General features: G+C 48.0%; 1 protein-coding gene across 1 annotated transcript; it reads left to right on the forward strand.

The window, feature by feature from the left end:
• The first annotated feature begins 911 nt into the window (after positions 1–911).
• On the forward strand, positions 912–24,147 carry mybph (myosin binding protein H). Its single transcript, XM_033042674.1, has 11 exons — positions 912–1,094; positions 1,921–2,055; positions 5,837–6,004; positions 7,544–7,632; positions 10,710–10,905; positions 12,213–12,352; positions 12,919–13,078; positions 15,022–15,158; positions 17,742–17,928; positions 21,713–21,767; positions 23,911–24,147. Exons 1-10 carry the CDS (start codon positions 1,070–1,072, stop codon positions 21,730–21,732), a joined length of 1,257 nt encoding a protein of 418 aa, XP_032898565.1. The 5' UTR covers positions 912–1,069; the 3' UTR covers positions 21,733–21,767; positions 23,911–24,147.
• Positions 24,148–24,479: the final 332 nt, after the last annotated feature.

Consider the following 24,479-nt stretch of genomic DNA (forward strand, 5'->3'; position numbering starts at 1 on the left):
CTGCAGGGTATTATTAGTTCCATGCAGCCCACTGAGTGCATGCCTCGCATTGGCAGCGAAACCTGCATCACCTCGGCAGTCTTCACCATTTGCTGTTCGGTTTTGATTGCACTTCAGTCTACTTCTGACCAGCTGCATGTCCCTCGGTTTCTATCTGACCAGCTGCACATTTCTCAGTCTATTTCTAATCAACTCCACGTCTCCAAGCCTATTTCCAATCAGGTTCACATTGATACAAATCACATATAGGGTGCAGATCACTAAAAGGTTGTAGGTATTCTATGAGTGGTGCATTGCTCATTTATTACACTGATGTCAGATTCACATATTTAAATGACTGTATAAACCACTTTACATGTTGGGATGATATTGACTATTGATTACAGACTTTCATTAGTTGTGCCTGTCTCATTGAATGTCCGCCCTAATGTTCAATGTTGTGTTATTCAGAGTCGACTGTGGAGATCACATTGTCTACAGATATTTAATCGACCATGTCCATGTTTAGTTACCTGTACCCCATAGACTGCTGTCAACTTCAGCCCGTGTCTGCCTATTTGTGGTGGGCTGAATTCTACTAGTCGCTGGCCTGTTACAGTTTATGGATCTCCTGCTGGATGTAGGTGGTTGTGTGTGTGATGGTTTCTGTGTGGAGCGACAGGTGATGGCGGATGGGAGGTGGGCTGGGCTGGGCTGGGCTGGGCTGGGCTGGGCTGGGCTGGGCTGGGCTGGGCTGGGCTGGGCTGGGCTGGGCTGGGCTGGGCTGGGCTGGGCTGGGCTGGGCTGGGCTGGGCTGGGCTGGGCTGGGCTGGGCTGGGCTGGGCTGGGCTGGGCTGGGCTGGGCTGGGCTGGGCTGGGCTGGGCTGGGCTGGGCTGGGCACTCTGGACTGATGTAACCCACCCACTGATTCCCCCCACTGCCTTCACACTGTTCCCGTATTGGCGGCAGCGTCAGTCGCGTGGGGCGGATCTATGTGGCGACTATATAAAGAGACTCCCCGCTGCTCCCGACCCCTGACAGTCCCGCCGGCTTCTCCCTTCACTGAAGTACATCGCTCCCTCAACGGCCATGGAGTCAGAGAAAGTCAAAGAAGGTAAGGGAGTCGTCTCGATACAATTGTCTCTCCAATAACTTTATCCTCAGTAATATCAATCTCCATCCCTTGTCCTGATAAAATACCTCGATTAAGTGGCTACCGGTACCTTTATATGATTAGAGACATCCTTTCCCCTTCTAAACGTATGTATCTTCATAACACGTTGAGCCTTTAGTCGATAAAAACGATGTTGTTCTCACTACATTTTGTTTACAGATTCACCATTAACCCCCCCGCCCCCCCTCGCACATTTCTATATATTTCTATGTATATATAATATATAGCTCATATTCTCGCTATGTCTCTATCAATTTTATTGCAGTCTCTCTATTATGGTCTCTCTGCCTATCTGGTGTTTTTGCTCTCCCTATTATGCTCTCCCTCGCCCTCTGTGCCCCTCTCTCTCCCTCTCCCTCTGTATCTCCCCCCCTCTCTCTCTCTCTGTATCTCCCCCTAACGCTCTCTCTCTCTCGCTGTGTCCCCTCCTCTCTCTCTCTCTCTCCTGTATCTCACCCTCCTCTCTCTCTCTCCCTCACTCTGTGTATCCCTCCCTCTCTGTGTATCCCTCCCTCTCTCTGTGTATCTCCCTCTCTCTGTATCTCCCTCTCTCTCTCCCTCTCTCTCTCTCTCCCTCTCTCTCTCCCCCTCTCTCTCCCCCTCTCTCTCTCCCCCTCTCTCTCTCCCCCTCTCTCTCTCCCCCTCTCTCTCTCCCCCTCTCTCTCCCCCTCTCTCTCTCTCTCTCTCTCTCTCTCTATTTCCCTCTGTCTATGTAACAGTGAATTGTGAAGGGATGCCTTCTGTAATTTCTCTTATTCTTGTGCAGTTCCGGACGGGGAGCCGATGGACTTGATGGTGGACGATGTGACCAGCACTTCAGTAACCCTGAGCTGGAACACCCCCAAACATATTGGCACGAGTGGTTTGGCAGGATACCTTGTGGAATACAGCAAGGAAAGCAGTGAGTGACGTTCTCTGTCCACTGGTGAACTTGCTTAGGTTTGACAGCAGTAGCTCTCCAGGGCTGCCGTGATATGGTCATGAACCAGGGGTCAGTATGGGTGTGGAGTGTCAGGGGTTAGGCTGGGTGCGTGGGGATTAGGGGTCAGCCTGGGTAAATAGAACATAGAACAGTACAGGTCAGGAATGGGCCCTTTGGCTCACGATCTCTGTGCTGAACACGATTCCAAGATAAACTAATCTCATTTACCCCGCACAGGATCCACACCCCACATTCTCTCAATATCCACATGCCTATCTCAAAGCCTCTTAAACACCATAATCGTACCTGCCTCCACTACCACCCCTGGCAGTGGGTGCTGAAGACACCTCCTTTAAACGTTACCCCTTTCACCTTAAAGATTTGCCTGCTAATGTTTGATATTTCTTCCACGGAAAAGGAATCCTGTCTGCCTCTCATAATTTGACATACTTTTACCAGTTCTCGCCTCATTCTCCGAAACTCCAGAAAAAAATCAGTCTGTCTAATCTCTCCCTGTAGTTAATACTCCACAATCCAGACACATTTTAAACTACACGCAATATTCTAATTGTGGACTAACCAAAGTCCTATAAAGCTGCATCATGAATGTTATATTCAATACCCCAACCAATGAAGGCGAGTTGGAGCCGGATACTGGAAGAGTGGGTGCTGGGGGATAGAGACTGTTCTGGATGCTGGGAGATTAAAAAGATATGGGTGCCTGGGAGTGGGGAGCTCTCTGGGTGCTGGAGAAATGGGACCAGTCTGGGTGCTGGTGGAACTTGGGTACTGGTGAGGGACTGGGTGCTGGTTGGGACAACAGTGGCATGCTGTGAGAAGCGGATACTGGGGGAGAGAATGGATGCTGGAGAGAGAGGGAGTGCGGGTGCTGGGGGGAGAGCAGGTGTTGTGGGGGAGTGGGTGCTGAGAGTGTGTGTACCAGGGAGAGTGGGTGCTGGGGAGTGGGGTGCTGAGATTGTGAGTAGGGGGTGGGAAGGAGATGCTTAAGGGACCGAGTGCCAGAAATAGTGGGTGTTGGAGGGATAGTGGGTGCTGGAGGGATAGTGGGTGCTGGAGGGATAGTGGGTGCTGGAGGGATAGTGGGTGATGGATTGAGGGAATGCTAGGAGAGTGGGTGTTGGGGGGAGTGAGGCTGGCCGTGAGTTGGGCTGTGTTGGGTTGGTTCAGATGGAGCTATTCGGTTTGTACAGGGAAACCACAGAGCACAGGTTGTAAACCCTGAGACCCAAGAAGGGCTTTGCATGTTTTCTGTTGCTGACCAAGTGCCTGATGACTCAATGATTAACGGTGTCACTCCCTGCTTTTAGGAGATGACAGAGCACAGTGTTCAGAACAAACTAAGATCTGGAACCGCTACGTGTTTGCTCCTGACCAAGTGATCCCAGGATTGGGATGAGAGCTGGATCACACACGATGAACAACTTTTAAATAATTATATATTGGAAACTACAAAAGGATCAATTAGTCCAAGCAGGAACGCTCACAAACTGTGACCTGTGTGTCCCATCGGTCAGAGGGCATACGTCAGCATTTCCTGAATGATTGGTGGTTGATCAAAGCTGTAGAATCTGCCCTGTACACCACTGTTCACGTTCCCCATCCTACCCTATATTTATGCATGTATTCAATTATGTTTCTAATATTTCTGGTTAGATAGGGTGCAGCAAGTGCTGTGGATGAAAGGGAAAATGGCAGAGGTTGACGACTACACAGTGATGCAGCTGAACGGAGGAAATGTGAGACCTTCCACTTTCGTTGGAGATGATGTGCGTTGGAGATCATGTCTCACGAATTTGAGTAAAACTAGAAGATTGACAAGCACCGGGGCATAGAGATGGTCTATATGGACTTCAGCCAGGCCTTTGGTAAAATCTTACATGGTAGGCTACTCTGGAAGGTTAGATTGCACAGATCTAGGGACAACTAGCTAACTGGATGCAGAATTGGCTTCAAAGTAGGAAGCAGAGGGTGGGGGTGGAAGGTCATTTTTCAGAGTGGAGGCCTATGACTAGTGGTGTGCCTCGAGGATCAGTGGTATTATGAGTTATATCAATGATTTAGATGATAATGTACAAGACATGATTAAAAAGTTTGCAGATGACACCAAAATAAGTTGTATCGAAGACTGTGAAGATGGTTATCAAAAAATAGTGCAGGGACTGAGGAATGGCTCATGGAGTTTAATTCAGATAAGCGCTGATTGTTGCATTTTTGGAAGTAAAACCAGGGCGGGACCTTCACAGTACAGGTCCCTTGGAATGTTGTGGAGCAGAGTAGGAGTAGAATTACATAGTTCCCTGAAAGTGGCATCCCATGTGGGTAGGGTGGTGAAGAAAGCTTTTGGCAGGCTGGCTTTCATCAGCGATGAAATTGAATATAGAAGTTGGGAGGTTACGTTACATTTGTACAAGACGTTGGTGAGGCCTGTCCATGTTGAACCTCACTCTATGAGACTTGTATGTTGCCTGGATTGATACTGGACCATCTCTCCAGTGTTCATCTAACAACTGAGTTTTTAAGTCGATTCAAGAGGAATTGTGTTTCACAGGGGTTGGAATTCAAAGTGCTGGAATACATGATAGATTCACAAAGCTCTGGTTGGATCCACCTAGTGCACTCAACAGGTCAGTCAGCATTTGTGAAGGGAAATGGGCAGCTGCTGTTTAAGGTTGAGATCCTTCATCTGGAGTACTCAAAGAGTAGAGGGGAGATGGCTGAGAGGGAAGAGCACCAGCTGGATCCAGGTGAGGAGGGATTGATACAGTGATGGTCGGGGGAGGGAGGGAGGGTGTAAATAGTGGCAGGGTGGGGACGTGGAGACAACAAGGGCTATAGATTCTGGAATTTCGGGTTTATTGTCACTTTTACCGAGGTACAGTGAAAATCTTTGTTTTGTATTCTATCCAACCAGACCAGATTTACCAGTTAATCGAACTTGACTATAATGGGTGAAAGATATAGAGTGCAGAATATAGTTCTCAGCATTGTCGCTCACAAATTCCATAAACAAACTCCAATGTCCCTGATGGAGTAAAGGTGAATCGGACAAACTCACTAGCTTATGGAAGGACCATTCAGATGCCTGATAACAGAGTGGAAGAAGCTGTTCCTGAGTCTGGTAGCGGATGCTTTCAAGCTTCTGCATCTTCCACTTGAAGGGAGCGGGGAGAAGAAACAATGAGCGGGGTGGGACAAGTCTTAGGCTGCTTTACCAAGGCAGCATGAAGTGTAGATAATGTCGATGCTGAAAATTTGTGGAGGAGTATTGTTGAGATGTGGATTATCTAATACATTGATAATACGGTGACAGTATGTTTGCTGCCAACTGGTTTTGAAATTGTGGCCAAGGTTTGTGTTGAACTTGGACAGGATTTGGATCATCATAATTCCGACCAGTCCATAGCTGCCCAGGTGTGACCATTTATTCCGAAAAGAAAGCTCTGAGGCTTGCCACACATATACATACAAACACTTTCCATTCACAGCCTCTGATACTAGGAGGAGACAATCATTGGATATCTTCAAACTATCTTTAATCAGACTTTACTGGATTTTTTCTTGTACTTCCCTTTATTCTGTTTCTGTACACTGTGGACGGCCTGATCATATATAGTCTTTTCGTTGGCTGGATAGCACGCCACAAAAAAGCTTTTCACTGTACCTTGGTACATGTGACAACAATAAACTAAACTAAACTAAGCAAAAATAACTCGAGTAATTCTGACATCTTTTTTTCCAGCTGAAACCTGGGTCACTGCCAACAAGGAATTGACCACAAAGAATGGCCTGGTGATTAAAAACCTGACCGAAGGGGACAAGCTCCAGGTTCGGGTGAAGGCGGTTCACGGGAGCGGGGCCACAGCCACTGCTACCCTCCCGGGCACGGTGCTGATCAAGCAGCCAATTGGTAAGCAAAGGGTTAACACACAAGAGAAATGGAGCGTTTGGCTAAAAAGTCATCCGGAGGGGGAAGCAGCGGGAGGGTGTCTGGTTTCCCTGCTCCCACCAGACTGATGGTGACAAGTGGAGAACACAAATTCCTCCGCAGACTCCTGAGTCAGGGAGAACATGCTATCGCAGCTGGCTAAGAGACCTGCCCAATCAGCAAAGTTTAAATATTTGTTGCACAACCTGTGCAATTTCCAAAGTATTTCTTGTGGATTTTGAACAGGCATATGGCCAAGTGTCTCCCCTTCCTTGCAGACGAATGGGAACAGCTTTGTGGAAGGATGTGTCAGAGAGACAGTACAAAAACGGGCCCTTCGGCCCACCAGGCCCACAGAGACATACAGCACCGGAACAGGCCCTCTGGCTGCACTCATCCACGCAGACTAAGATGCCCCATTTAAACTAGTCCTATTTGCCTGCTTTTGGCCCATACCCCTTTAAACCTTTCCTATCCATGTACCTGTCCAAGCGTCTTCTAAATGCTGTTATACTGTAATACCCATCTCAACTACCTCCTTTAGTTTAGTTTAGAGATACAGCACGGAAACAGGCCTTTCGGCCCACCAAGTCCGTGCCAATCAGCGACCTCCCTGTGCACTAACACTATCCTACACACCAGGGGCAATTTATAATTTTTACCAAAGCTAAATTAACCTACAAACCTGTACGTCTTTGGTGTGAGGGAGGAAACCGGAGCTCCTGGGGAAAACCCACGCGGTCACAGGGAGAACGTACAATTTCCGTACAGACAGCACCTGTAGTCGGGATTGAACCAGGGTCTCTGGCGCTGTAAGACAACAACTCTACCGCTGTGTCTCCTCTGACTGCTCGTTCCATATATCCACCACCCACTGAGTGAAAAGGTTTCGCCTCGGGTTCCTATTAAATCTTGGCCCTCTCACCTTGAAATGTCAATCCTTTTCCCGTCTCCTTTCATTTGCCCTGTAGATGGCTGTACTCCTATACACCTGAGCCCCTTATGCCCCTGTCCCACTTAGGAAACCTGAACGGAAACCTCTGGAGACTTTGCGCCCCACCCAAGGTTTCCGTGCAGTTCCCGGAGGTTCCTGGAGGTTTTTGTCAGTCTCCTTACCTGCTTCCACTACCTGCAACCTCTGGCAACCACCTGCAACCTCCGGGAACCGCACGGAAACCTTGGGTGGGGCGCAAAGTCTCCAGAGGTTTCCGTTCAGGTTTCCTAAGTGGGACAGGGGCATTAGGTTATGAGTTCAGGAGGATGGAAAAACCACAGCAAGTGAATGAAGTGTATCAGAAACTTATCCTCTCTGCCATCATGCCCTGGATCTGTGTACACTCTGGGCAGTTGTCCAATCTGTCAATGAATCAGCCCTGCTCGACGACAGATCTCGGGCATGAATATGTCATCACCTCTGCTCGTTGCTGGAGGGAATGCAAATCTAATACAGATAACCACAGGTCTTTCTTCCTTTTACATTCTGACCTTTTTATTGTTAACTTTTGCCTCTTATTTTTGCAGATCCTCCCAAAATCCGTTCACCCCGCAATCTCAGGGAAACATTTATTCGGAAAATTGGCCAGAAGTTGAACCTGTCCATACCTGTCCAGGTGAGTAACTGACAGCTGGGTGACCAGTCACTGCATCACCTCCATCACACACTTTACACAGAGCGATTTAATCAACGCTGAGAAGATGCAACATCCATTATTATTTGCATGAAAGTAATTCATTGGGAGGCTTGCAGAAGTAAAAGAATTAATCCCAGTATATTTCAAATACCAGAGGGTATCGCTTTAAAGTGAGGATGTACAAAGAAGATGTTGGGGGTAAGTTTTTTGCACCGAGAATGAGGGGGGGCATGGAGCGCATGGCCAAGACTGGTGGTGGAGTGAGATATAAAAATGACGTTTCAGAGGCCTTTAGATCGATACATGGATATAGAGGGAATGGAGGTGTATGGATCACATGCAGACAGAGGAGATAGTTTAACCTGGCATCATGTTCGGCACAGACATTGTGGGCAGAAGGTACTGTTCCAGTGCAGTGCTGTTCTATATCCAATCATGAATAGAAGACCTAGGAACAGGAATTAAACACTTTTGAACATTGCATTCACCAACTTCAGTAAACCTCTACAATACACTCCTCCCCCCACCTTTTTCTCTCTCACAACACCTTCCCCTCCCTTCCCCTCCCCTCCCCTCCCATGAGCTGACCTTCACCTCCCCTCCCAAACGCTGACCTTGCGCCTATCTCTCCCCTCCCCCTCCACCGACATTCCCAAATAATTCGTGCCTCATCAATCCTCTAGCTTCACAATTCGCAACTCTCTATACCTTTTGTCTCACCTTTTGTATGTTCATATCTGGCCTTTGTCTACCTATCACAACCCCCCTCGCCTGTGTTCACCGATGATCTGCCATACTTTGTCCTGCTCCTTCACTGGACAAGATTTCTCCCCCCCCCCCCCCCCCCATCCCTGCAATCTGAAGAAAAGTCACAACCCGAAATTTCGCCTATCCATGTTCCTCAGAGATGCTTCCTGACCCGTTGAGTTACTCCAGCACTGTGTGCCTTTCCTTGGTAATTGCTGTTCATTGTTTCAACACTTTTTACACTCAACTTCTGTTGGAAGTAGTAATGTCTACATCCCTTGCTACCTAATCTCTCCAAACCAGTGGCAAGCGTGGCCTGGTGGGGCTACAGTTGTCAGTTGGCTTCGAGAAGTAAGCTTGCATCACAGAAAGAATGTACAAGGTCGTAAATACAGATGCCAAGCACTTGCTGACATCCATTCCATTGTGATAACAGTTCGGAAATGTTAACAGTTCAACCACATTTCAACTCAATATAGTTTATGTCTGAAAATAAACTTCATAAACCCTTTCCCCAGTCAATGAACAGCGGATCACATCCAAAGCTATATGATAGAATTGATTTAAAATTGAAGTTGGGTGGATGCTGAAGTACTTTACAATTAAAGTAGAGCTAATAGGACTTGATGTTTCAATCCTTGTAGTAAGTCGACACTCTTGATATTGGCCGTGGGATTGGAGCAGTGAAAGGTCGGGTAGGTATGTCATCGGGGTCATCAGGTGGGCACTCTCCTTCTTTGATGTTTCATTGATAAGTCCACAACGTCTCCGGAGGGCTCACCCCCCCCCCCCCCCCCCCTCAGTTCCACACCCTCCTGTCAGAATCTTGCAGCCCAATTGTTGTCTTTTAATCCAAAGCCAATTGCTGCTTTTTTCTGCTAAATTTGACAACAACTTGATTGCTTGTTGGAGGGAGCGACCCCTCACCCCCATTTCCTTCAATAAACTGGTAGATGTAGCAATGAATCCCCAGCATCCCATTTCTACAGGGAAAATCTTGGTCTTCCAGCCTCAGTTGCTAGTTCAGAGTACTTGGTCTTTTTCCTCTCATAAGATTCTTCAACACCATCTTCCCATGGTACTGTCAATTCCACAACGTATGCCAACTTGGCTATTGTGGACCACAGGACCATGTCTGGTTCCAGGAACCAATTGTTTTAATTGGCTTTTATTATCATGAAATCTTGGCAAAGTTCTTCTCCTTATGGCCTACTGATAACACGTATTGTATTATGTTAGTTTGCCCCATCCACAGGCAATCGGAAGGTCAGGTGGAGCAGGAAACCCATTAATGACTGCAAGGGGCGGTGGAGAGGCATGACTGGGGCAGTCCTCTTGTGAGGGGGGGGGGGGGGGTGTTGTTGTACTAGGCTGGGGGCCATTGCATGAAGCTGTTTTAAACTATGCTTCTGGTCACAGTGAAAGGTGCTGGATTTAATGCCAGTGTGCATGCACGCAATGATGTACCTGTGGACCTGTGGCCAGTGAGCAAATCACATCCCGTGCACTGGAGTGAGCAAATGAATGAGTGTGGCTCAGGATAGTTAAAAAGTTATGTGGCTGGTGGGGAGGGTCAAGGCGGGTCAGTGTTGGTGGGACCGGAGTGGAACGGTGTGTGGGGAGGGGAAGGGACGGGTTAATGACAAGGGAGGGGCTGGAGTGGAGGGGGGCGGCTGGAGTGTGTCAGTGTTCGAGGGGAGAGGAGGAGTGGGTCAGTGTGTGGGGAGGGGATGGAGTGGGTCAGGGTGGGGGGGGGGAGGAGTGGGTCAGTGTCGGGGGAGGGGAGGAGTGGGTCAGTGTGGGGGGATGGGGGAGGGGGTCAGTGCGAGGGTAGGGGGAGTGGGTCAGTGTGGAAGGGAGAAGGTAGGAGAAGGGGTGGGCTAATGTGCCAGCATTGTGAGGGTCAGACTGTTGCTGAAGGAGTGATTCATTCACTGTGGGGCTGTGTCTGTGTGAGGGGGTGTTGTGTCTGTGTGAGGGGGTGTCGTGTCTGTGTGAGGATACGTTGTCTTTGTGTGAGGGGGGTCGTCTCTGTGTGAGGGGGTGTTGTGTCTGTGTGAGGGGGTGTTGTGTCTGTGTGAGCAGGTGTCTCTGTTTGTGCGAGGGGTCACGGTGTGAGAGAGGGTCTCAGAGTGAGGGGGGCTCGGTGTGAGGATGGGGGAGTCGGGGTGATGGAAGGTCTCAGTGTGAGGGGAGTCTTGGTGTGGGGAAGGCCTCTGTGAGAGAGGGGGGTACTTCCATCGGGATGTATGGGACATTCCTGGCCAGGCTGACCTCCCCACTGAAGCCTTGTTCTGCCACGTTTCCAGGGCAATCCCAAACCCACCATCACCTGGAGCAAAGACGGGCAGCCTCTGCCCTCAGACCGCGTGAGCATTTGTAACAGCGCCACCAACGCCATCTTGTTCATCAGGAAATTGGAGCGGGAGGACTCTGGCAAGTACAAGCTGGAGGCCCAGCTGGACACGGCCAAGGATGAGTTGGTCATCGACATACAGGTCGTGGGTACGCACATGGATCTTCACCAATTGTCTCTTTACGTTTCAGATTTAGGCAGCATCGTGTCTTTGTGTGTGTTGAGATACTCGCCCTCTCTAGTTATGGATTCTCACCCGGTTACAAACACCTGACTTATGAATTCCCCATACAGACCATCAGGTGCACCGGAGACCGAGACGGCCTGTATTATGCGGCTTCCTTGTGGGATCTTGCTTTGCACTCATGTTTGCTGCATTGTTGCTGGGGTTCAGGCTGCAAAGTTTGCAAACTGGACACACAGCTCGGCTGGGGTCCCGCAGGGTGAGATAGGTCGGAGGGGCAGATTGTCCCACTCCTGTTCTCAGGTGCTTTAAAACACACCATCGGTGAAAGCGGGCGGGTTCTCCAATGTCACACCCCTGGCCGCATCCGACCCATGCACTGAAAGTTCACGAGCCTCCCGATCCCAATTTCCGACATGATTGGGTGCAACACCAGGGCAATGGGCAGCTGAACTTTAAAGCCCCAATGGGCACAACCTGTCCTCATGGAACTCAGGGGATTCAACTTCCCAAACTGCTCCCAACACACATAACACTTTTTTAAACAAGAACAGAGCTGTTCACGGCACTGCAGGTTTGGTGCCACCAAAGTCCTGTGTGGTTGTAACAACAAGGCTTCACTTCCCAGAGCTACACAACAGAGAAACAGGCCCTTCAGTCCACCAAGTCTATGCTGACCATTGACCACCCATTTACACCGATCTTTGACTTTATTCTCCCCACATTCACATTGACTTCCCCCAGATTCTACCACTAGCCAACACTAAGGCAAATTACAGAGGCCAGTTAACCCACCACCCGCATTTTTTAGGGATGAGGGAGGAAATATTAGAAATCAGAGGGAATCCATGTGGTCAAAGGGAGAATGTGCAACTCCCACGCTATAGCATTTGATGTCAATATTGAACAGCGAGGCAGCAGTTCTACCAGCTGTGCCACTGTATCACCCTGTTCACTTTCATTTGCCTTCTTAATTACATGCTATAACAGCTTGTAATCGCCCGTGTGTACCATACCCAATCCACCCAGATCCTTTGATACAGCAGTACTCTCCCCACCTGCTTCCCCCCTCTTTCTACCAAGAATAGGATCACATTTCCTCTCAGTTTGTCCAATCCACGAAACTATCCAATACCCCTTTGCCATCTCTGGCCTCTGGAAATATCATTACCCCAGCACATGTGATGGCCATCAACCCTGTCCCTTCATCTAAGGCAGTAATGTAGACTGTGGAGCGTCCTGCCTAATTGGGCCTATATGTTTGACCTACAGAGAAACCTGGACCCCCTCAGAACTTGAAGTTGGGGAGCGTGTGGGGGTTTAACGTGACATTGGAGTGGCAGCGGCCCAAGGACAACGGGAACGCCGAAATCAGCGGCTACACCATTCAGAAGGCGGACAAAAAGACAGGGGTGAGTGTGCACCACGTTGATTTGTCCAAATTGACTGTTGTGGTAATTGTCAATGGTAGGGTGTGGCGATGGCATAGCCTTCACTGTTCTAACTAACGGAATCTCCTTCACGGACAAACTTGGCTTTATCCTTCAGCCTAATACCCTGTTCGATAGTCAGTGCCGACTCCGAGAGCCGAAGGGCCAGTTTCTGTGCTGTATGACTGACGAGTTTGAAATTGTTACAAATATAAAGCCAGTCAAGTCAAGTCACATTTATTTATATAGCACATTTAAAAAAACAACTCTCGTTGGCCAAAGTGCTTTACATTTGTTATAAGAATAGTATAAACATACAAACTACATACATATATACATATAGCCCTCGCTCAGTGGACGTCAGGAAAGGCTTGGGAGTATAGATAAGATTTTAGTCTTGACTTAAAGGAGTCGATGGAGGGGGCAGTTCTGATGGGAAGGGGGATGCTGTTCCACAGTCTAGGAGCTGCAACCGCATGGTAACCAATTGTTGTGGCAACAAAGTCTCTGATGACCATCATTGTCTTCCTCCCCTTCCCTGATGCCAGGAGTGGTACACAGTGATGGAGAAGTCTCATACCACCACCTACACCATCTCCAACCTGGTGATGGGCAACCACTACAACTTCCGTGTCTTCTCCGAGAACCTGTGCGGACTCAGCGAGAAGGCGGCATTATGCAAGGACACGGTCTACATCCCTAAACCCAGTAAGTGCCAATTCAGCTGGTTTAGGTTTATGTTTGGGTTTATTATTGTCACGTGAACCGAGGTACAGCGAAAAGCTTTATTTTCCAAGTTATCCACTCAAATCAGATACTGTACACCAATATAATCAAGAAAAACTCAATTACAAACTCATAGGATAAAGGGAAGATACAAGATACAGAGTGCAGAATATAGTTCTCGGCATTGTAGCTCATCAGTTCCAGAGCCAAAAGTCCAATGACAGCAATGGGGTAGAGGTGAATTGGACAGTACCCTAACTTATGGAAGGATTATTCATAAGCCTCATAATAGACAGGAAGAATCTGTTCCCGAGTCTGATGCGGTCTTTCAAGCTTCTGTACCTTCTGCCTGATGGGAGTGAGGAGAAGAAAGAATGACCAAGGTGGGACAATTACGTTGGGTACATAGATCTCTGGACAAAAATGGACGATGGAAGAGGGGAGTGCTATCCCAAACCCCATTCACTTCCACTTCCCTTGGGCCGGCCCATTGGCCAAGTGTAAACCTGCTCTACACGTGGAGATCTCGGTGATGAAAGGAAGTGGACCTTTAGGTGCACATTGGACCAGAGGGCAAGGAATGCCATTCCCCAGCCAACGTGACTCCCTCAGTCCCCCAGTCATGCACCCTGCCTGCACGGCTGAACTTCCTTTGCAATCCGATTGCCCCACTCCGCACTTCCCTGTCTGAACTTGATTTTCTATCAGATTGCCACACCCAATCAGGACCTCTTTGATCACCATCAGACGAACCTGCAGTAACAACCAAAACCTCTAGAGAAAAACAATCTGAACTTGTCCAACCTCTCCATGCAGCTAATACTCTCCAATCCCGGCATAATTCTAGTGAACCCCTCTACAGCCTCCACATCCTTCCTTTAATGTGGTGACTGGAATGGCATGCAATATTCTGAATATGGCTTAACCAATGTTTTGTAGAGCTCCAATAAGATTTGCCAACTGTTATACTCAATGCCCTGACCAATGAAGGCAAGTGGCTTTTTTACACCCTATTCACATATTGCCACTTTCAGGGAGCTATGGACTTGCAGCCCGAGATTCCTCTGATTCCAGTGCTCCTACAGGTCCTGCCATCTATGTATACTTTTCTCTTACATTTGATCTCCTAAAGTACAACACCTTACACCTGTCGGGATTAAGCTCCATTTACCATTTCTTGGCACAAATCTCCAATTAATCTATATCCTGCTTTGTCTGTTGTCATCCTTCCTCACTATCCATAACTTGTTACAGGAATATGGGTGATTTTCCTGGGTGTTGACTATGTGGGCTTTTGTAAGTCACAGCTCGATCTCTGGAGAATATTTAAGTGCTGGTACCTCCATTTTCCACTCTGCATGTTTTAACAATTATTGCCTAATCTGTAAAACAATACATAACAACTAATTAATATCCTATTGTCTGGTCTGACCAGGGCTACACAGGGCTATTCAGTCTGAAGAAGGGTTTCGGCCCGAAACGTTGCCTATTTCCTTCGCTCCATAGATGCTGCTGCACCCGCTGAGTTTCTCCAGCATTTTTGTCTACCTACACAGTAGCAATGCAGGTAGAGCCGCTGCCTCATAGCGCCAGAGAACTGGGTTCAATCCTAACCTTGGGTGTTGCCTGTTAGCAGTATTCAGTTCTCCCTGTGACCGTGTGGCTTTTCTCTGGCTTTCCTCCCACGTCCCAAACACATGAGGGTTTGTAGATTAATTTGCTACTTTGAATTGTTCCTTGTGTACAGGAGATAGTTAGAATCTGGAGGGAGATGATGGGAATGTAGCAGGTACATAATGAGGTAAGTGCAGGTTTAGTGCAAACGGACACTCCATGGTTGGCAGGAACTTGGTGGGCCGAAGGGCCCTTTTCCATGCCATACGGCAGTGTAACCACTGTGATTTAACTGTCTACCTCTGTCTCAGGTAAAATATACACTCCCCCTGTGTATGAAGAGAACAATTTCAACGAGCCCCCTAAATTTACACAGCCTCCTGTGGACAAGATCACTACAGTGGGATTCACCACCAAGCTCTTCTGCAGTGTGAGGGGTAATCCGAGGGTAAGTAAACCTACCACTGAAACAAACGCTCATGTCCTGAGAGTTAGGATCATATGGTTAGATTTATTTGTAACTGCAAAGTCAGACTTTGCAAAAGACATCAAAAATACACCCTGCGTATAACCATCTCACTTTGAACATGGCAAGGAGATTTTTTCTTTTTATTGCATATACTCCTTTCATAGAAACATAGAAAATAGGTGCAGTAGTAGGCCATTCAGCCCTTTGAGCCAGCACCGCCATTCAATATGATCATTGCTGATCATCCAAAATCAGTACCCTGTTCCTGCTTTCTCCCCATATCCCTTGATTCTGTTGTTCCTAAGAGCTATATTTAACTCTCTCTAGAATACATCAATTCCCCTCAGTCAAGTCAAGAGAGTTTATTGTCATGTGTCCCAGATAGGACAATGAAATTCTTGCTTGCTGCAGCACGACAGAATATTTTAGGTATAAATACAGATCAGATCAGATCAGTGTGACCAGATACCATAGAATATATATACACACATAAATACACAGATAAAGTGCAAAAGGCTGTTATAGTTCATAGTTTGTTTGAAGTTGTGTTTAATAATCTGCCGGCTGCGGGGAAGAAACTGTTCCTGAACCTGGATGTTGCAGATTTCAGGCTCCTGTACCTTCTACCTGATGCCAGCGGATAGATGAGTATGTGGCCAGGATGGTGTGGGTCCTTGATGATGCTGGCAGCCTTTTTGAGGCAGCGCCTGCGATAGATCCCTTCGATGGTAGGGAGGTCGGAGCCGATGATGGGCTGGGCAGTTTTTACAACTTTTTGCAGCCTTTTCCGCTCCTGGACGCTCAGGTTGCTGTACCAAGCTACGATGCAACCGGTCAGCATGCTCTCTACTGTGCACCTGCAGAAGTTCGAGAGAGTCCTCCTTGACATACCGACTCTCCGTAATCTTCTCAGGAAGTAGAGGCTCTGATGTGCTTTCTTTATGATTGCATCAGTGTTCTGGGACCAGGAGAGATCTTCAGAAATATGCACGCCCAGGAATTTGAAGTTCTTGACCCTTTCCACCATCGACCTGTTGATATAAACGGGATTGTGGGTCCCCAACCTACCCCTTCCAAAGTCCACAATCAGTTCCTTGGTTTTGCTGGTGTTGAGAGCCAGGTTATTGTGCTGGCACCATTTGGTCAATCGGTCGATCTCACTTCCATACTCTGACTCGTTCCCATCAGTGATACGTCCCACAACAGTGGTGTCGTCGGCGAACTTGATGATGGAGTTCGCACTATGTCCGGCTACGCAGTCATGAGTATAGAGTGAGTACAGCAGGTGGCTAAGCACACAGCCTTGAGGTGCTCCTGTGCTGATTGTTATCGAGGATGACACATTTCCACCAATACGGACAGTTGAACTGCACTTTGACAATGCAAAAAAACAAAGCTACTAAAACTCGAGATCTGACAGTATGAAGTATCCATCATCAGCAACTTTTCTGTCGCACATTGCAGATCAAGTTATGAAGTGTTTTTATCTAGAACGAAGAAAACTGAGGTTAGAGACAACTGAATAAACTGTAAGAGACCAAGAGAGGGTTTAACAGTAAGGGCCAATTTAATTAAGGATTAGTTACTAGATTACGTTCATTAGTAGAACAATTAATTGAAATGCATTTTTCATTCACGGAGTATTCAGAGGGTGGAGGCAAGCCAGTCATAATACATAATCTATATGTACACATTAGAAACACATTTAACGTTCCTGGATGACACTTGAAAAAACATAACCTGCATGGCTGTGGACCAAGATCAGGGAACTGGCGTCCACAAGAAAATAAGAGCAGAGGTTGGCCACCCTGGTCCTCAAACCTGCCCCACCATTAAATATGATTCATTACATATTTGCTACATATTATTGTTGGTTTAAATGCATTCCACTACAATCAGTTATAATCTATTGCATCTCAATCGCGTTTCACAACTATTATCAAACATTGCACAACAGCTGCATATTGCAACTGGTTGTAATCAGATCAGATTCAGATTCAGATTCAATTTTAATTGTCATTGTCAGTGTACAGTACAGAGACAACGAAATGCATTTAGCATCTCCCTGGAAGAGCGACATAGCAAATGATTTAAATAAATAATAATAAGTGATAATAAGTGTCCGGGGGGTGGGGGGGTGATTGGCAGTCACCGAGGTACGTTGTTGAGTAGAGTGACAGCCGCCGGGAAGAAGCTGTTCCTGGACCTGTTTTCCACAAGCGGTGATGATAGACTGTACAGTGGCACGTTATAATACATTGCATTAAACTGAGTAGTGAAACGGATTATATTCATTGTCTGACTGCACTTTATAACATTGCATGGCAGATAGTTAGAACAGTTTGCATGAAAGCTACTCATTCCAATTAGATATTAATATATCGCATTACTACTGGTTGCAAAACATTTCACTTGAACTGCATGTTGCAGCTTGATTATAATGCATTGCACCATAAATAGATGTAGTGACTGGTTATAACACATTACACTCAACCGCAAAACACATTTGGTGATGTTACAAAGTAACACATTATGCAAATGCCTAATTTATGTACCTTGCAGCCCAAAATCAGCTGGTCGAAGAACCAGATTTTGCTGGACGAGAATCCCAAGTTCAGGGTTCTGACTAATGAGGGCATCTGCACCCTGGAAATCCGCAAACCGTGTGCTTTTGATGGAGGCGTCTACACGTGTCAAGCAACGAATGCACTGGGAGAGGTGGCTGCCAACTGCAAGCTGGATGTGAAGGGTGAGTAAGAAAGGCCTGGCTTTTCACAACCCATGGCTGCTTAAAACATTCTCAAGTTTAATTTAGTTTATTGTCACGTGTCTGCTGATGGGAATGTGGGGAGAATACAAAAGTAATGTGAAATTTGATGCAAGTTTGGGTAAATAGGTGCTTATGGCTGGCACAGACATGGTGGGCCCACCATGCTCTATACTCTATGACACTCTTAATTTGATTCTCTGTAACCTAAATGGATAGTTCTGTGCTGCATAATAGTAAGATTAAACGAGAACTTACCAGTTTGAAGTTTGATCTGTATTTTATGAGGAGTTACGATGAGGGATTACGTGAAGAACCCGCTCAGTGCGCAGGCGCGGCATACTTCCAAGCAGCGGTGTGGAATCACAGATAGACACAGTTATTTGAAGTAAACATAGTAAAGATAAGGAGACATCAATTTATTAGTGTCCATATAATAGGGTGGGAGCGGAGGGCACGTAATCCCTCATCGTAACTCCTCATAAAATACAGATCAAACTTCAAACTGGTAAGTTCTCGTTTAATCTTACTATTTTACTTCGGAGTCACGTGAGTGACTACGTGAAGATTTCAAAGCTCTGTGATTTCAAACCGTGTAACAGTTTCATTTCACTCACTGCCGAAGTTCTTGAGGGAGGAAGTGTTATCGTAATCAACCAATGAGTCTATTTGTAGAAAAACACAATGGTATTTTTTAAACAATAACAACAAAGAATTAAATTGCTCCCCTGGGCTTAAATTAAATATTTGCAGTTCATAAATCTTTACTGCAAATAAACCAGGTTTTGCCAATGTCTTATTATAAAATTTCTGAACGGTCTGAAGGTCCGAATTGTGTAGCCGGAAATGCTGCTACCATTTCCCCAATTACTCTTGCTACTTGTCGAATAGTTGGTCGCTCGTTGACCATTAAATTGTTGCATGATTGTGCTAATTCAACCATTTTTGCCTTTGGCAAGGTAACAGTCATATGGACTGAGTTAATTGTGAAGCCCAGGTAGTCCATGATAGTGGATGGCTTCAATTTAGATTAATCTGGATGTAGGACGAACCCCAGAGTTTCGAGGAGCTGTTTTGTAGCTGATACTGCTGCCACAGCCAATTCCATCGTTTTCCCTACTATCAGAATATCATCCAGATATGCCATGACAATATGTTTTTGTTTTCTTAGTATTGCCATGGCTGGGTTCAATATTTTGGTGAATAATCTTGGGGCTGAAGTTAGCCCATAGGGCAATGCTTTGTACCATCCAGATAAATTTTAGGTATCTGCGATGATCCTTGTATATGGGTACTAGATAGTAAGCATCTTTAAGATCAATGCTTGCCATGAAGTGTCGTTTGGAATTCAGTTGTTTGGCAGTAACAAATGTCTCCATTTTGAAATGTATATACTTAACAAATTTGTTTAGTGATGTTAAGTCAATGATGATGCGACAGCCACCATCTTTTTTGGTTTTAGTGAATATATTCGATACAAATTCCAAAGGTTCATGTTTGGTCTTTTCGATGACCCCCTTCGTGATAAGTCTCACCAGTTCAACTTGTCCCTCACATTTCTCTTTGACGGAGGGAGAAATACCCTTTGGGGCCAATGTTGAACTGGAGGCGTTTTTTCTGACATGAATTGTATTTTATATCCACTAATACTGTTGAGTATATACTTGTCACTCGTGACCATACCCCATGCTTCTTTAAACAAGTGTAATCTCCCCCCTGTTAATAAAGCACCCTTATTCTCTATATGCTGGTAGGAACCAGATCCACCTACCTCCATAGTTATTGGCGATTCTGTTTCTTCATTTTCCTGAAGGTTCTGTTCTGACGTGCTGGCGATGTTGGGGGGAGGTGCATTTTCCAGGGGGTCCACTGCGGGCCCTGATCATAAAAAGATCTTTGGGGATAATGTGCGGACCCCAAGCGTTCACCAGTCCCATATTGCGGACGTCGACTGGTGGATGCCGTGGGGTGCTGCCGCTTGGGTATCGGAGGTCTTGGTTTGCTCGTCCCGGGGCCTGCCCTCATTAGGCTGAAGGTTTTTGATGCTTCCTCCATCTCCTTCAGTTTTTTATTGAGATCTTTCCCAAATAGCAGCGCGTCCGTCTCCGCAGCTGGGGCTTTACACAAGCCAGCAAATTTGGGATTGAGGGCAGGTCTTATGTTTCCCTCCGGAGATTGTTGATCTCAAATTGTGTGGTACACATTAATGCCAGCACATCCTGCTGGCAGGTATCCATCTCCGTGGTCTCCACGGAACGAGCAAAGGCTGTGATGGCCGACGTCAGGAGCCTTAGGATCCGCTGTAGCTTGAGTTCTTGGGTCCGGATGAGTGACCCCACATGCCCCCAGATTTGGCTGTTGATACTTTTTATTTGAGGGCCTCACAGTTTTCTGGTGCTGTGTGTTGTTTCAGCACCTCAGCGAGCACCTTTTCCAGTAATGGTTTATTGGATAGATGGTTGATGCTGGCCGCCATTCTTGGTTCCAGCGGTGCTCCAGCCCGTGAGGTTGCTACAAAGCGGTCCACCACACCCAACAGCTCTTCCTGTTCCTGCACCCCTGGCATACTCCCGAATTCGTCCGCCTGCCCCTGTTCCAGACCAGCCCAGTCCTGGTCACCAATGCTAGCCTCCAGTAATGAGGGAGCAGAGGGCAGTGTACAGAACACTGTGGAGGGGGTGCCTGACTCCCTCCGCGAGAGCACTCTTTCTGCGCATCTCGCTGGAGCTGCTCCAATAGCTGTTGGATGCAGCTCAGGCGGCTGTCTCTCCTCCATTTAGGTGGAGACATGTCCCCGTCCGACGAATCGGACGCCACCGGCCGAATGCCTGTTTGGATGGCTAGACATCCAGCCCGCAGTTCAGGCACTAGCGGGACTGGGCTCGGCGCGGTGATGGGGATAGCGGAGCGCCCGGTAATTGTTCCTACCGCCTTCTTCTAGAGCTTTTGTGCCTTGTAGAAGCGAGAGCGCCCCTCAAGCAGCGCGTCTCGCAGGCACCTGCTCCGAGAGCCGCTCCAGCGGCTCAGGCGACTCTCTCTCCCCCCGTGCGGGTGGAGAGACGTCCCGTCCGAAATCGGGAACACCTGCCGGATGCCTCTTCGGGTGGCTATGCATCCAGCCCGCTGCTCAGGTACTAGTGGGCTGGGCTCGGCACGGTGTCGGGGAATTGCGGAACACCGGGTCGCTCCTACCGCCTGTTGCTGCCCCCTCCCCGACGGAAAACGTTCCTCTTCGAACGGGGGACAGTTTTGTTCCAGAGCCTTTTTCTCTGCCTGTAAAACACAAGCAGAAAAAAGGCTCCCCTGTAAAAGAAACCCGACCTCAGGGTACTCACCTGATGGTCCGTTTCATTCTGTAGCGGGAGCGCCTAACTCCCGCTGCTGCCGCTGTTGCACTGCTGGCGTAATGCCGCGCCGAGCCCAGTCTCGCTAGTGCCTGAACTGTGGGCTGGATGTCTAGCCATCCGAACAGGCATTCGGCCGGTGGCGTCCGATTCGTCGGACGGGGACATGTCTCCACCTAAATGGAGGAGAGACAGCCGCCTGAGCTGCATCCAACAGCTGAACTCAGACATTACAATTTTCAGACTCCTATACCACCTTCATGGTGGCATGGTGGTGTGGGTCCTTGATGATGCTGGATGCCTTTTTGAGAAGCTCCTCGTATAGATTAATTTGATGGTGGGGCGGTTAGTACCTGTGATTACCCTTCTCCCCTCTCTCTCTCTGTCTTTGTTAACTATTAACACTCCTTTTCTCACTCCAGCTGTTGTTATGGCCCAGTAATATCTAGATCCGATGGAACAAGCATCTCCAGACAGGTAAGAATATTGAACCACCCTCCATTTACACTTTGGTTTAAAATATACACACACACATACCTGGGAATGAAGAATGAGGGATGGGGGCAAACAACTTATCTATACTATTACTAAAACTCTCATCTTGACCACTTCCGGTCTGCATTGTATTTAAATTTGCACAAAAACGCTACCCTATATCGCTAGGATTACTCGCCACCTTGCTCACTGTTCTCCCCTGCTCCAAGCCGCCAAGTTTTGGTCCGATCGGTGGGAGATTACAAAAGTTATGAAGGTTTAAAAAATCGTGAGATCAGCAGATTGGTCTTCTCGCATGTCAGTCACCATGCAGGTAACGCCCCTTCTGACACCCGCTATTAATCTTTGATGTTAATCACCCGGCGGGGCAAGGAGAATAAAACCCCGGAGGCGGGGCTGAGTCCACAAGCCATGCGGAGAACGACCAGCGATGCGACCAGCACCCGCTGCGAGTCCCCATTGCACCCCCAACCCCTTCCCCTCTGGTCCCCCTCGCTGGCTCCTGCCCCCCTCCCTGTAATACCGCACTCTCCCCAAGGCTCTTTCCCGTCTATTCTCCGAGCTCTCTCCCCCCTCCCCAATCACCCCTCCCACCCCCCACACACACCCCTCCCTTGCACACATCCCTCCCTTCCACACACCCCTCACAACCCTCCCCCTGCCCACACACACCCCAAGCTCTCCCCCCCCCCCCCCCCCCCTGCGTCTCTACTGCAGCTGCGGGAGGCTCTGGATGAGCCGGCCTGGCCTGACCCAGCCCTGCCAGCGCCGAGTCAGAGATGGCGTCTATGTCGCCAAACGGAAAGCGGAGATTCCCGGCGGAGAACGAGCAGCAAAGCGACCAGTGAAGCGACCAGAGCCCGCTCTGAGTCCCCATTGCACCCCCAATCCCTTCCCCTCTGGTCGCCCTTGCTGGCTCCTGCCCCCATCCCCCGTGATACCACATCTCCCCCATGGCTCTTCCCCCATCTTTTCTCCAAGCACTTTCCCCCCCTGCCCTCCCCTGCCCTCACACCCCAAACCCCCCCCCAAACACTCCTCCCTCCCACACACCCCTCCCTTTCACATAATCCTCACAACCCTCCCCCTGCCCACACACCACTCTCCCCAACTCCCCCGCCCACACATACCCCCCCCCCCACAACCCCTCTTCCCACATACCCACAACCCCCCCCGCCCACACCTCGAACTGCGCCCCCCCACACAACGCCACACCCCGCCCACCCCTCCCACCACAACCCCCCCCCCTCTCCCCCACAACGCCCCCTCCCCCCACAACTCCCCCTCCCCACCACACAATCACCCCCTCCCCCACCCACAGACCCCTCCTCCACAACACCCCCTGCCCACAACCCCCCTCCCCCCCGCCGGAGGGATTCTGGAGGAATTGGCAATGGACCAATATTTCCCAGAGATTCTGTACACTCGGCTGCTAACTCCACAATTGCCTTGAGTGGACAAGAGAATGAGAAGTGAATGTTGGTCTTTGATGATATTAGCTGCCTTCTTGAGGCAGTGCTTGCTGTAGATCCCTTCAGCAGTTGAAAGTCAGTACCTGTGATGAACGAAGCAATGTCCACCACTGTTGGCAGCCTCCTTCATTCAGAATCTCTGTCCTTTCGGCATAGATTCCATTCCATGCAACTTATCCCCAGAATTACCCTAATCTCCTTAAACCGATGGGTCCATGTGTCTGCTATACAGAGCATTAGTAGATGCCCATAATTTATTGAAGAGCTGGTAAGTATGGACCTGATCTTCTACAAAGAAATGTCCTTCAAATTGCACCATTCAGTCAGGTCCCATGTATCCCTCTATCTCTTATAACATAGTAACACCTCACCCTCCATAATTGCCAACAGGTTTCCCTCTCCTCCGTCCAACCTAAGAGCTCAAACTCCAAGATGGGTCAGTGCAGAAGGGTAAGGGTGCACTTGAACAGTTTATTCTCACTGCCTTTGGTATTTCACCAATATTGACGGTGTATCTTGGAGATTTGAGACGGCGATGGTGCCCCTTTAAGAGGGGGGCAAAGAATGTGCAACTTGGCATATTTTAATTGGATTGTTGTACAGTGGCATCTCAGTGTTTAGGCATGATTTATGTTTTTGTTTTTTGATCACAGAAGCGTTCTTCGTCAGCTTCCTCCCACTTTCTAACGTTGAAGGACGTGTTCCAACTATTACGTATGAAGTCGCCCGATATTTAGTAGCGCAGAAAAATCTATGATCATGAGCCACAATCGATCGAATCTCACTCTAGACATCTGTCCCTGATATTTGAAATAGTGTGTGACTTTAGTAGAGTTGTGTCATTGAGACTTGGCAATGGACAAAAGTACAAATAAAAAATTCTAAAGAGGTTCAAGTCTGAGTTTATTTAATAAAATAACTGCACACATCCCACATTCTGCTGAATTGTTGCTTTTGTAAAGCTCTGAAATTAAGACCTGGGAATAAAATCTACAAACAGAAACTATAAAAAGGTCCTGGCATGTGGTTATTCAATTAAAAAATTGCGCACCTCACACATTCAGCGAGGCTGGCTTCCTCCCTAACACCCTTTGCTGATCTAACCGAATTCACAACTAATTTTGGCGGTCATTCCTTTTGGAGAATACCACATCACATTGATCACGTTGGCACGCCCAGAAGCTCACGTGACTGCCTCTCACATGTTGACTCTGTTAGGAAA

This window comes from Amblyraja radiata, chromosome 24 (genome assembly GCF_010909765.2).
Source record: "Amblyraja radiata isolate CabotCenter1 chromosome 24, sAmbRad1.1.pri, whole genome shotgun sequence".
NCBI classification, from domain to species: domain Eukaryota; kingdom Metazoa; phylum Chordata; class Chondrichthyes; order Rajiformes; family Rajidae; genus Amblyraja; species Amblyraja radiata.

What these genes read in the sequence shown, in the direction of transcription:
- mybph (XM_033042674.1), top strand. Translation starts at nt 1,070, where the DNA reads ATGGAGTCAGAGAAAGTCAAAGAAG. An exon ending in ACCTGTCCATACCTGTCCAG is followed by an intron (nt 7,633 to 10,709) that starts GTGAGTAACTGA and finishes CCACGTTTCCAG; the next exon opens with GGCAATCCCAAACCCACCAT. An exon ending in AGGCGGACAAAAAGACAGGG is followed by an intron (nt 12,353 to 12,918) that starts GTGAGTGTGCAC and finishes CCCTGATGCCAG; the next exon opens with GAGTGGTACACAGTGATGGA.